Source organism: Bos grunniens, chromosome 21, assembly GCF_055505025.1.
Source record: "Bos grunniens cultivar Pamir isolate PY7600 chromosome 21, Bosgru_T2T1.0, whole genome shotgun sequence".
Lineage (NCBI taxonomy): Eukaryota > Metazoa > Chordata > Mammalia > Artiodactyla > Bovidae > Bos > Bos grunniens.
The window spans coordinates 48,302,900-48,316,309 of NC_141185.1; the positions used below are offsets into that span (position 1 = coordinate 48,302,900).

Genomic DNA, 13,410 nt, shown 5'->3' on the forward strand with positions numbered 1-13,410 from the left:
TAGGGTCCCAGAACCTTAGCCACATGCTAGGATCTATCAGCATAGAGGTGATCATTGAGGTTTTGAGAGAGAACAGTCATAAAGAAAGGACCCTGGGTCCTTTGGAGGCACCAGCCCTTGCTAGGACAAGGAAGGTGCGCAGAGAAGATGAGCAAGGCAACAGCTAAGAGAAGGCACTGGATTTGGGGTGAGAGGAATGGTAACGAGAACTGGTGATGATAGCCAGACTTTGAGGACAGTGCTGAAAGAAGGGGAAGGCGGGTGTGGATCGTTTGTTGGGTGGGAACACAACAGACAGACGTTGGTTGGTGACCAGGAGAAATACCAGATACAAGAAGGGTCTCTTCGCTGGAGTTTGCAGCACGTTTGAAAGCAGAGGGCAGGCTTGAAGGTGATCCAGCTGTGACGAGGTGGGGGAATAAAACATTCACCGCCCACTGGCATTGCATTGGTGTGACTGTCACATTCATCATGCCAGGTTTCAAGTAAAAGTAAATGGTTTCCATATCCCACATGCGATAGGGAAAGAGTAAGGGATTTTGCATGCAGTAGAGTTCAATCTCCTGATTAAACTTCGGAGTCCAGGAATGAAGCCAGCATCTTGGGACTTCCCTGACAGCCCAGTCGTTAAGACTTCGCCTTCCAATACAGAGGGTATAGGTTCAGTCCCTGGTCAGGGAGCTAAGATCCTGCACGCCTCACAGCCAAAAAACTGAAACCATATTGTGACAGGTTCAATAAGGATTTTTTTAATGGTCAACATAAAAAAAAAAGACGCCAACATCTAGCTTCATAGGTGTTTCTCTTCTAGATGAAAGGAGAATGGCCTCTGCTTCATGCAGTTTGTCTCGTGTTGGGCTGGGGGACGGGGGCTATAAATTTGTTACCCTCTGTTTCTAGAATAGAGTGTGTGAGCTGTATAGGCTCCAGTGTGGGTTAGGGTGGGGGCCCTCCACGACATCCTCTTTCTTGCTGTAGGAAGCAGAGCATCAGCGGGCCATGCAGAGACGCGCCATCCGTGACGCCAAAACTCCGGACAAGATGAAGAAGTCCAAAACCATAAAGGAAGACAGCAACCTCAGTCTTCAAGAGAAGAAGGAGAAGATCCAGTCAGGCTTGAAGAAGCTCACAGAGCTTGGCACTGTAGACCCAAAGAACAGATACCAGGAGCTGATCAATGACATCGCCAGGGTATGGCATTTAGGGGACAGCAGTGGCCTGGCCGTGTTGAAAGCTGTCTCAGAGGCTTGTGGGGACACGGTAGCTGTTCCAGGGGCAACATACCTTTAGTTCACGGGCCGATTCAGGTCCTCTCCTCCCGGGAATCGCTTCTGGCCCTTCCAGCATAAGGTCCCAGCCTGCCCTCCCATGGCTTATTCCATGGCCTAAATCAGTAGGAGGAACAGCCTGATTAGAGTTTCCTGTGTCTCAGTTTGTCTTTTGACCTTAAAGAATCCCTCTGGCTCTTTTTAATGATAACTGCAATAGAAATTCGCTTCAGATCGATTATCACATCCTAGATTTGTGTGAGTCTTCTCAAGTAAGGGGCTCTGGTGCAGGCCAAGGAATTTATGCGTCCTCTGCTGTTGCACTAAAGGCACACCACACACACCTTGCAGCTTGGTACTTGTTATATTAAAATTATTTTTTTCTCCCTCTCCTGACAACATATTTAAGATGTATAAACAAGCTTTGCAAGTTGATTCTGAGACCGTCTGTGAAAGTAACCCATTTTCCCTGCCTCTAGAAAATAGAGATGGGGGGGAAATGGATAAGGTCTGAATTTCTTTGTTAATTTTTGAGCATAAAACTGCTGCCTATGATGAACATGTGGTCAAGCAAGGCCGAGTTAAACACTGCCAGATTCTAGTGTTAATGGTTCGAGAAGCACATGACATCATTATTTTTGGGTTTTAATAATTATGTCTCAGGATATTCGGAATCAGCGGAGATACCGACAGAGGAGGAAGGCTGAGCTGGTGAAACTGCAGCAGACATACGCTGCCCTGAACTCTAAGGCCACCTTTTATGGAGAGCAGGTGGACTACTATAAAAGCTACATCAAGACCTGCCTGGATAACTTAGCCAGCAAGGGCAAGTGAGTATCTTTATAACGAATCAATGTCAGGGGAAGACGCAGAGGCAACTAAAGTGACATTGGCGCTTTTTACTGACAACACACTGGATCTGTTTATTGCATTAGTCCTTTGTTTGGCTTCTAACCGTTTGTAATTTCCTAGTTCCATTTATTATGTGTGCGTGCGTGCTAAGTCACTTCAGTCGTGTCCAACTTTTGTGACCCCATGGACTGTAGCCTGCCAGGTTCCTCTTTCCATGGGATTTCCCAGGCAAAGATACCGTAATGGGTTGCCATTTCCTTCACCAGGGGATTTTCCCGACCCAAGGATCGAACCCAAGTCTCTTACATCTCCTGCATTGGCAGGCAGGTTCTTTACCACTGAGCCACCCGGGAAGCCCTCCATTTGTTATGGTATGGTGTAAATAAATAATGTGTGGAGGGTTTCAAGGATGCTTCTTTCTAAACATCCTGTGCTCCAAAGTATCTTCTCGGCCCTAGAAATTAAAGAACCTTGTAAAGGGGTCATTTAGTGGCCCCTAAACCAGGATGTGCCTCAAAACTCACTTAAGAAACAATATTAACATAAATAGTTAAATTCCTTGGCCTCAGTACTTCCTGAGCACAGGCTCCCAGACCATGATTTTTTCTCAGCTTCCAAGGAAGAACTGATGCAGCCTCCTTGGTGCTGGCCACAAACCATCAGTCTGCCCATTTTTCAGGGAGGGAAATTGAAAATCCATAGAGGTGAAGTGATTAAGCATAGGTTCTGCTTGCTAGAAGGCTATTTATTATTTACTCCCAACTCTTCATTTTGAGATTTTTCAAACCCCAGAAAAATCTATGAACAGAACCATAAGCACCCATGTACCTTTCAGCTGTCAATCGATGCACTGTGTTTAGCCCATCAGCTTCCCCTCTCCCTAGCCTGCTTACTCTTCCCATCTGTGTCTTTTCTCTCCCTCCCTGAAGACTTCCCAAAGTAAGGCAGGGCTGACGTGAAGGGGTAAAAATCAGATTCACGTAGCTGAGCCCACGGAGTTGGCGCCTCTATCCTTCTGAAATGTCCCTGTCATTCTCTGAGCAGCTCTTGACTTTGTGACATAAGATGTTTCTGGTTCAGTTTGTATTCTCCCCTCTCCAGGCTTGGAATCAGCTATTTTTCCAAACATCCTTTGTTCCTTTTAACGAAGAATGGTATTTAGAAACCGAAATCTAGGGACTAGATGTGCTCATTGCCAGAGCCATTATTGTTTCAGGCCTTCTAAGCAGACAGAGCTAGGCTCTCATTTCCTTTTTAATGGCTGCATGGTATTCCACTGTGGAGATAAAGTAACCGCTGAGTCAGTTCTCCATCACAGACATTGATGTTGTTTCCAGTTACTTATTATAAAAAATTCTGTTAACAAATAGCCTCTTGTGCATATATCATTTTGCAAATGTAGGCATATTTTTTTAAGATAAATTTCTAGAAATGTAATTGCCAGCTTCAAAATGTTATGTAGTTGTGATTTTGATAGATACTCAGTTGCCAGCTGTAGGGATTATTACTTTTTATACAACTACCAGCTTTTCTGTCCCATTTCTTGAGAGCCCTCCCTCGAGAGTCCCAGATCCTGTTCTCCTTCGTCTCAGTTCCTCCCTAGCTTACTTTTCTTACCACTTCTTGCCTTGATTATCCCAGTGGCCTGCTAACATCTGTTTCTTTTTCCTTGTTCCCATTCCTCTGTGTTGCTATGCTGACTTAAACTTTTTTAAAAATTACACATTCTAAGGTATTTTTTTTTTCCTCTTTACAGCCAAGGGGGCTAAGAGTGACTCCTGTGGGATTCCCTTCAGTATAGTTCCCTGAAGTAGAAATCCTCGCATTCATTTGCCATTTTAGAATTGCTTTGTTACTTACGCTTGGGTTTGGGAAGTTTGTTTTCCAACCTCATATCCTTGAGTGACCAACAGAGATTCACAGTAGATAGTAACGTATAGAAAGTGACATAATGTGGTCTTTACAGGGTCTCCAAAAAGCCTAGGGAAATGAAAGGGAAGAAAAGCAAAAAGATCTCTCTAAAATACACGGCAGCAAGACTGCATGAAAAAGGAGTTCTTTTGGAAATTGAGGACCTGCAAGTGAATCAGTGAGTATTTACTTTTTAACTTTATTTTATATATTGATTATTTTTGTTTCTGTGTTTGTCATAGCTTTATCTTATTGACTTTCTCTTATCTGGATAATCATTATTATATTTTATGTGTGTTTGTAATTGATTAATTAATCAGTTATATGCAGAATTTGGCCTAATACCCAGAGTTAGTTGGTCTTTCATAGAAGGGAATGTATTTGTATCTTTTCCCTAATAGGCCTCTATTCACATAAAGGTTATTCACTCACTTTCCTACTTTTTTTTTTTTTAACATAAATTGGAATGATACTGTTTATAGTCATGTATCCAGCTTTTTCCTCATTACATGTTGTGAGCATTTTTCACATAGTTTGAATGACCACATAATTTTTAATACTATAGTTTTAATTTAACCATTTACCTATTATAGAATATTTTAAGTTGATTTTACTTTTTACAATATTACACATGTAATAACACCTTTATAATGTAATCTTTGATTCTACCTCTGAGTATTTATTTTATGATAGATGCCTAATGCAATTTCTGGTCAGTGTATAATTTTTTTTATTGTGAAAAACACAAAACATAGAATTTACCATCTTAACTATTTTTTTTAAGTAGTTTTTGGCCACACTGTGAGGCATGTGTGATCTTAGTTCCTCAACCAGGGATCGAATTCATGCTGCGTGCATTGGAAGCTGGAGTCTTACTTAACCGTGGACCGCCAGGGAGGTCCCTTTGAACGGCTTTTAAGTGTGTGGTTCAGTAGCGTTAAGTGCATTCACATTGTTGTGCAGCCCGTCTCCAGAACCTTTTCATCTTAGAAAACTGAAACTGTACCCATTAAATTACAACTCCCGTTTCCCGTTTCCCCCAGCCCTGGGAAACCAGCATTCTCCTCTCTGATTCTATGAGTCTGACTCCTAGTTGCCTCATACAAGGGGAATAATATACTTGTTTTTTGTGTCTGACTTTCTTCAGTTAGCATGATGTCCTCAGGGCTCATGCAGGTTGTAACCTGTGACAGGTTTTCTTCCTTTTTAAGCCTGAGTCGCTTTTCACTGTATGTGTGAACCACATTTTGCTTATCCATTTGTCCCTTGATGGACATACGGGTTGCTTCCATCTTTTTGCTGTTGTGAATAATGTTACACTGAACATGGAAGTACAAATCTCTCTTGAGACCCTGCTGTCAGTTCTTTTTGATGTATACCTAGAAGTGAAATTACTGGATCATATGATAAAGTCTATTTTTAATATTTTTAGGAACTGCCATACTATTTTCCATAGCAGTTGAAAAAAATTTTTTAACTCACATGTATTAATATTACAAAATATTTTCAAACAGTGTCCGAAATGTGTATGAAAGTACTTCAGTTCAGTTCAGTCGCTCAGTCATGTCCGATTCTTTACGACCCCATGAATCACAGCACGCCAGGTCTCTCTGTCCATCACCAGCTCCCAGAGTTCACTCAGACTCACGTCCATCGAGTCGGTGATGCCATCCAGCCATCTCATCCTCTGTCGTCCCCTTCTCCTCCTGCCCCCAATCCCTCCCAGCATCAGAGTCTTTTCCAATGAGTCAACTCTTCGCATGAGGTGGCCAAAGTACTGGAGTTTCAGCTTTAGCATCATTCCTTCCAAAGAACACCCAGGACTGATCTTCAGAATGGACTGGTTGGATCTCCTTGCAGTCCAAGGGACTCTCAAGAGTCTTCTCCAACACCACACTTCAAAAGCATCAATTCTTCCTCGCTCAGCCTTCTTCACAGTCCAACTCTCGCATCCATACATGACCAGGAAAAACCATAGCCTTGACTAGATGGACCTTTGTTGGCAAAGTAATGTGTCTGCTTTTGAATATGCTATCTAGGTTGGTCATAACTTGCCTTCCAAGGAGTAAGCATCTTTTAATTTCATGGCTGCAATCACCATCTGTAGTGATTTTGGAGCCCAGAAAAATAAAGTCTGACACTGTTTCCACTATTTGCCCATCTATTTGCCATGACGTGATGGGACCAGATGCCACGATCTTCGTTTTCTGAATGTTGAGCTTTAAGCCAACTTTTTCACTCTCCTCTTTCACTTTCATCAAGAGGCTTTTTAGTTCCTCTTCACTTTCTGCCGTAAGGGTGGTGTCATCTGCATATCTGAGGGTATTGATATTTCTCCCGGCAATCTTGATTCCAGCTTGTGCTTCTTCCAGCCCGGCGTTTCTCATGATGTATTCTGCATATAAGTTAAATAAGCAGGGTGACAATATACAGTCTTGACATACTCCTTTTCCTATTTGGAACCAGTCTGTTGTTCCATGTCCAGTTCTAACTGTTGCTTCCTGACCTGCATATGGGTTTCTCAAGAAGCAGGTCAGGTGATCTCGTATTCCCATCTCTTTAAGAATTTTCCACAGTTTATTGTGATCCACACAGTCAAAGGCTTTGGCATAGTCAATAAAGCAGAAATAGATGTTTTTCTGGAACTCTCTTACCTCAATAATTCTTTACCATAATTGAATAACAAAGCAATTTTTGATATTTTTGACTTAATAAATAAAAAAGATAGCACTTTTAAATTTTGCATTTTTTAGAATTCTAGTTGAGGTTTTTTGGGGGGGGGTGTGTGTATTTAAACATGGCTTATTATCTGTTTTCTCTGATTATTTTTTCAATTGAGCACCTTGGTGTTTTGGGTTTGTTTGTTTGTTTTTTAGATTAGCACTGTATGTGTTTTTCAGACCTGTTTCATAACTTATTATTTATTCCCTTCTTTTTTGTCATTATTTCCTTTTACTGTTCAGGTGCCTATCATTATTTAATAATTTGCTACCACAGACTTAGAAACCAGATGACAAACCAAACCAGTTAAAATAAAATTACTTATTACGTAAAATAATATCTTTATAAAACCGATGAGAGTCTCCTGTTGAGTAAAACGCGTGTGTTTTAGCCTGTGGACTCTGTAACCTCTCGTCTAGCTTCTCAGTGACCTCTTTTGCATCCTCCATGGTTCTCGGGTCTGTTTATGATAGATCAGTTTGCTCCATAGTTGAGTTCTGAAAATCTGGGGTGACACGCTTTGATCACCTAGAGAACAGCTTGCTCCCACCTTCTGGTGCCATAAAACTCCTGGGCATGTAACATGTTACGAGTGAGTGGTACCTTGAATATTCTCAGTAATAGCAGTTTATCTTTAGTAGTACTCAGTCCGTTTACATCTATAGCACCTACTCCTTCCAGAACACCTGCTGTCTTGGTTCTTTTGGTTCTGACCCCTGCTTTGTTTGTGTACCATTTCCAGTCCTCAGACATGCTTGTTTTCAGACATCTGTCTTTTCCTCCTGCTCCTAGCCCCATCTCCTCTTGATTCTCCCTTTACTGTCACGTTTCGGGAGTGGCCACATGGAAGGCCAGGACGACTCCTGACGTCGTTCCTTCAGAGGTCACTGTGTCCTTCCTCACGGTGCCTCTCTCCGTGGGAAGCACATTCTCCCAGGAGAGGTTGCCACCCTTCTCTCCAGATCCCAAAGCAGATGGTAATTACAGCATCAATATCACACACATCCCCACCTGTGAAAGCACTTTGCACCTTTATTTTGTCCCCCTTTTCATTGCTGAACACTGAGCTCATCTCCTTTCCAGACTTCACAGAATATTTTTATGTGAGAACACAAAAATCAAACCCTCATGTTGTGTTTCAAACAGGTTTAAAAACGTCATCTTTGAAATCAGTCCAACAGAAGAAGTTGGAGACTTCGAAGTGAAGGCCAAGTTCATGGGAGTTCAAATGGAGACGTTTATGTTACATTATCAGGTGGGTCTGCACGGGGTAAAACTGACAGCTCTGCGTGTGAGATAGTTGTGCCCTTGTCAGGGTAGGAAAGGGGAGAAAAGCAGACCCGTGTGAGGAAAGCTGCCACACTTGGCAGTGAGCTGAGGACTTCTGAGTGTCTGATTTGGTCTGTTTGGGCTAGTGAGCTTTTGCAGACGTATGAATCTCCAGAGAGCATACCTGAAGCTTCCACTTAGGGTTGCCACTAAATTAACGGACACCTTGGACTTGAATAAAATGCTTAGGTACAGATCTTGACAGTACAAAATCATGAACTTTTTCAGTAGCTTGAAATCTCTTTTTCCCCCGTCTCATTTTGATTTGATATAGGGGGTTTAAAGGTATACTTCTGATAAGATGTGTGTAAATTGCATCTTTGTAAACTGAATCTCACTTTATATTTTGGGAACTTTTTTTTTTTTTGAGAGAAAGCAACTTTTTACTGAGTGTAAGTTAATAAATAGGGATCACAGAACAAATAGCAGACAAACAGCGTGAGTTACATCAGAATGAAAAAAATAAATGATGGGCCTGGGTTTCCAGTCTGAAGCTGTTATGCAATATGACTCTTTTGGCCACACCATGCAGCTTTGGGATCTTAGTTCCCCCACCAGGAATTGAACCTAGGCCCCGGGCAATAAAAGTACCAAGTCCTAACTGCTGGACCACCAGGGAATTCCCCTCTGAATCCCTTTTTAAATTCAAGAATTCTGCAGTGAATCATTTTGTAACATAACTATCCCTGATTTTTATTTTGAAACATCTCTCTCTCTCTCTCTCTTTTTTTTTTTTTTTTGCATTAAAAAACGTAAGGGCATTGAGAGGACTCCTGGGTAACGTCCAGCTTCCGTTAGTTCTGTGCACACAGTGCTCCGTGGTTGGTACCCAGCTTATAATATTCCTCAGATGGCTGCACCCCGTCAGGCTGGGCAGGGGCCTTTCCCTGAAAGGAAATTTGGGCTCTTGCACATGTCGCTCTCCCTTCGTTGGGAGTTTTCCCCCGCTTTCTTCCTCTGTCATTCATTGAGGAATTTCAGGTTGTTACCACACCTAAAACTTGCCCCATCAGCCACACCACAGTCAGTTTCTCCTTCACCTACATAGCCTGTAGAGCCAGCCCCTATTAACTACAGGCGTCAACTTACTTTCCTCTCGACTTCCAAACTGCAGACTCCTTAAGGACAGGTAGTATTTCTCTGTCTCCTTCTCAATGACCAGTAGACCCTCAAAACACATTAACTGTACAGATGTGAAATGATTTTATGATGCACCTAGCTAACTCAAGTCCTTACACAAAAAAGAGCCTCTTATTCCCTCAGTTTCACCAAATTTGTGTAGGTTGCCCATCCTGCCTCAGCGTATCACTCCATGCACAGAATCGTTAGCTATGGAATGACCGCCAGGTGCAAGATGTTACAGTTCAGGTGATGCACCAGGGTCCTTGTCCAACTGGAGCCACTAAGATTTTTCCAAAAGATGAATTGGTTGAACTTTTGGGGTCCCTTCAAGCCCCTCTCTTTTTTAAAGATTTTTTTTGCAGTCTTTATTGAATTTGTTACAGTATTGTTTCTGTTTTCTGTGTGTTTTTTTTGGCCCTGTGGCATGTGGGATCTTGGTCGCCCCCACCCAGGGATCGAACCCACACCCCCTGCTTTGGAAGGTGAAGTTTTAACCACTGGATCACTGAGAAGTCCTACCTTCAGGCCCTTTGATTCTTGCTGTTTCATTACCGGTCTTCCAAAGTTTGGGTGTGAGACCACTCTGATTTCCTCGGTTTGTTCTAAACAGTGGAGGGTAGTAGAGAAACAGGGCTTAGCTGTCAGATCCAGATTTACCACGTCTAGCTCTGTTCTGTTGGGCAGGTCATTTACCATCCCCCAGCCTCAGCAGCCTCATCTCTAAATCTGAGATAATCACTCCTGGTAGGATTTCTGACAGGACTTAAACAGACATCGTATAACATGCTCCTACATTGAGGAACATATAGTAAATGTAAAAAACATTTAGTCCTGTCTTCCCATCTCGTTCAGGATAGGAAAGCTCTGTCATTTGAAAAGGAAATGAAGACTCTAATAGATAGTGTTGAGATGACATTACTGGCCTTATCTTGTGTTCAGGGGTTATTATGTCTCATCATGGATTGAAACGCTGTCACCTTCTCCAGGCGACATATCACTTAGACTAACGGGGCCGCAGCAGGCAGTTCCGTAGCTGGGGACTTGTGTCTCACCCCAGCTCACATCTGGCGCACAAGGCAGGCCTCGTCCCTTCCGGATCCCTCCCTACTCATGTCCCTCCTTTTCTTGTCCCACGGACTTGATTAACCATCAGAATGTTTTTTTTAAACAGGACCTGCTGCAGCTACAGTATGAAGGAGTCGCTGTCATGAAATTATTTGACAGAGCTAAAGTCAACGTCAACCTCCTCATCTTCCTTCTCAACAAGAAGTTCTACGAGAAGTAACAGAGCATTTGCTTCCAGCCCAGAAGGATGAAGAAAGGAGTGCCCAGCGGCAGCCTTTCTAGAGGTTCTTTACTTCTCGGAAACAAAGACCCAGCCCACACCATTGCCTCAGTCTAATATTGCCCCCAACTTCACAAGTTTAACTCCTCCCACTCAACAGGGACATTGGTCGTCCTTTCTTCATAGATTGTATTTCAGGCCCAGTCTGACCCATCTTGTTCCTTCATTCTCTTCTGTTAGGGAAGAGTGGGAACTGTCCTGAAATCTCTCATGTTGTTACAGTCTTAGAGGTTGCATTACTATAGTGTAAGCTTTGGTGTTTGTTTCTATTAGCAATAGGGACGGTGGGATTTGAATACTTGCTGTTTAGAAGTGGAAGCCATTAGCCCAATAACGTGCATACTTAGAAGACACACAGTTAAAATGTTAGATTATCCATAGTTATTAGGTTGTCACTTAAAAGTGAAGTTCCTTTATGTTTACTGTTCCATCAGGAAAATTGAAGGATATGGGGAGGCTTTGGTTGTCTTCCATTCTGTCTTCCTTTATGGCGGGAGCTAATAGAAGTCTCTGTTCTGTGTCCAAAGGAAGCATTTTCTAGAAAGAGAGGAATATTGTTTTAAAATTTCACCATTAAATTTGGGCAGTTCTCATCAGTGGATGAGAGAGTCCCATTGTTAAAATTAAGCTATTTAGGTAAATTCAGAATGGTCTGAACACCTGCTTGTTTCTGTTGGTGCAAAAGATTGACTAGTTTCAGGCAAACAATCCACTCCATCCCTATGGCAAAGGAATGGGTTATCCCTAGTGTAGAATGTAACTGTTTTCAAAACTGTTTTATGTCTTAAGAGTGCCTTATGAAAGTGTAGATTTATTTCTTAAAGTGGGGGTGATAGGAATTTTAAAGATTTATATAATGCTTAAAAGTCTTTAGAATACTGTAAGAAAATGGTTTGGGTTTTTTTTTTAATTGGCTTATCTGTATATCTGAACTCTTAAAACTTTCTTATAGCTAAAACACTAGAGTTTATCTTCAGGGTTGCAGAGAGATTATCCTGCCTTAAACAGACTGAAACAAAACCAAACAAAAGCAGCCAAGCGATGTTACACGTGATATTATAATCTGCTCCCCCCCTCTTTTTTTAAGTCTTTTCTCTTGCTGCCCACACTATGCCTTTATTTTATGAACTCTGTTTTTTAAATTTAGTCACAATTCAGTGCTAAACATTGAGCTCATGGAGCTTTCATTCTTAGATTAAAAGTCATATACTTTTTTAAAACAGTCTTTTTAATCCAGGAAAATATATTGAAATCATGCTACTGAGCCTCATTTCCTCTGATGTTTTGGTTCAGTGTTCTTTTATCGTAAAACATAAACTAACATTTAAAAATTTACTGATGTATATTTAAAGCCAATAAACTGTTTTCATTGATAACAAATCATGTGACGAGTCCCAGTTACAGATGTTAAGTGTTGGAAGTGTGTTTTTCATGATAGACTGTTACTGAGTCAGGTCCCCGGGTGCAGCTGTACGAGTCTACACACCCCAGGCAGCCCACAGACAGGTGAAGAGGTGAGGTGTGGAGTGTCACGGAAAGAGTCTCCACTACCTTGATCTCATTTCTTGTGTTTTGCAAGACAATTTTTTTAGTAAATATTTTCCTCAGATTAAAAGAAGACGCCACTCTAAGTGGCATCACCTCAAAAACTGGGACCAACCAAAATGTCAACTGTTTTACCTTAAAAGATGATATTCAACCCAGATTCATGTCAGGCCCCAAAGGCCACGTCCATGACAGACAATGAGCAAAGTTCACAACTCTTCAATGAAGTATGATGTTTCAGTGATCTGTAAGGAGCGTAGTTCCCTTGACACAAATGGCACAAACTACACCTCGAGAGTTTTGCTGGTAACTGTGCATAATTACGGGGTTCACAGCATTGAGGATGCCCAGACAAAGTCAAGTCGTGGCATTAAAACCTGGTAGCTCTTTGTAATTTTAATTTATTAGCCATAGCAGTCTCTGTCTCAACTCTCTCCTCCTTTGACCTTCTCTTCAACCAGCCATCATGACATTTACCATGAATTTCCTCCCTCAAGAATTTGGACTGCCCGTCAGATTGTTGCCCCACACAATTGCCTCTGTATCTCTGTATGAAATAAAAGGTCATTCATTTGTTTTTGTGTTGATTTTCCTCAGTCTCATTGTTAGCAGTTCCTGCAGAACAGTGTTAACTAGAGTGAAGTTTAATAATTGAAAACCACAACAGAAAACAACCCCTTCATAGTCTTTTTGAAAGAACAAACACAAATCAGCTATCTCAAAGCAATTTTTTTAACTTGTGAGCCTTTTTAAATATAAAATGCTTTAAGTAGCCTCAGCATAAAAAGAATTGGGGGTGTGGCAAGGTGGAGAACTAGTATAATGTCACTTAGTTTTTTTTAAAATGAAAAAACCATCCAGGGAGTTCCCTGGTGGTCCAGTGGTTAAGACTGCTCTCCCAACGCAGGGGGCACCGGTTCAGACCCCTGGTCAGATCCCGCGCGCCACATCTAAGGGTCCATGAGTGCAACTAAGACCCAACACAGCCTAAATAAATATTTTTTGAAAAATCATCCAATTTTTCTTGAATCATTATTGGTGGACATTTCAGTGTCAGTTCTGATCAGCCAATGGCTGGAAATTTCAAATTACAGTAGCATTAAATGTTTTATGGCAGTAGCACTCTAGGTCACAGCATGTCCCTCCGGGGACTTCTCCATTACCTACAAATCAGAAAAGACTATGGGACATTGGATATGGAAAAAGAAAACAGCAGCAAAAGGGAGGGAAAATAGCTGCCTTTTAAATAAGACCCCAAGGAGCAGCCGTACTTAGAAATAAAGGGTCTTCCCTGGTGGCTCAGTAGTAAAGAATCCG

The 13,410-nt window shown here is 41.8% G+C and overlaps 1 protein-coding gene across 6 annotated transcripts in view; it reads left to right on the top strand.

Annotated features, from left to right (window-relative positions):
* IQGAP1 (IQ motif containing GTPase activating protein 1) overlaps positions 1-12,670 on the top strand; it is a 135,380-nt gene extending 122,710 nt beyond the window's left edge. For all 6 annotated transcript variants that reach the window (XM_086364465.1, XM_086364459.1, XM_086364460.1 and 3 more), the window contains 5 exons: positions 979-1,191; positions 1,932-2,098; positions 4,087-4,209; positions 7,899-8,007; positions 10,375-12,670. In XM_086364465.1, coding sequence (XP_086220591.1) covers positions 979-1,191; positions 1,932-2,098; positions 4,087-4,209; positions 7,899-8,007; positions 10,375-10,488 — 726 coding nt within the window. In that variant the 3' untranslated portion in view covers positions 10,489-12,670. The remainder of the gene's footprint in view (positions 1-978; positions 1,192-1,931; positions 2,099-4,086; positions 4,210-7,898; positions 8,008-10,374) is intronic.
* The last annotated feature ends 740 nt before the right edge of the window (positions 12,671-13,410 follow it).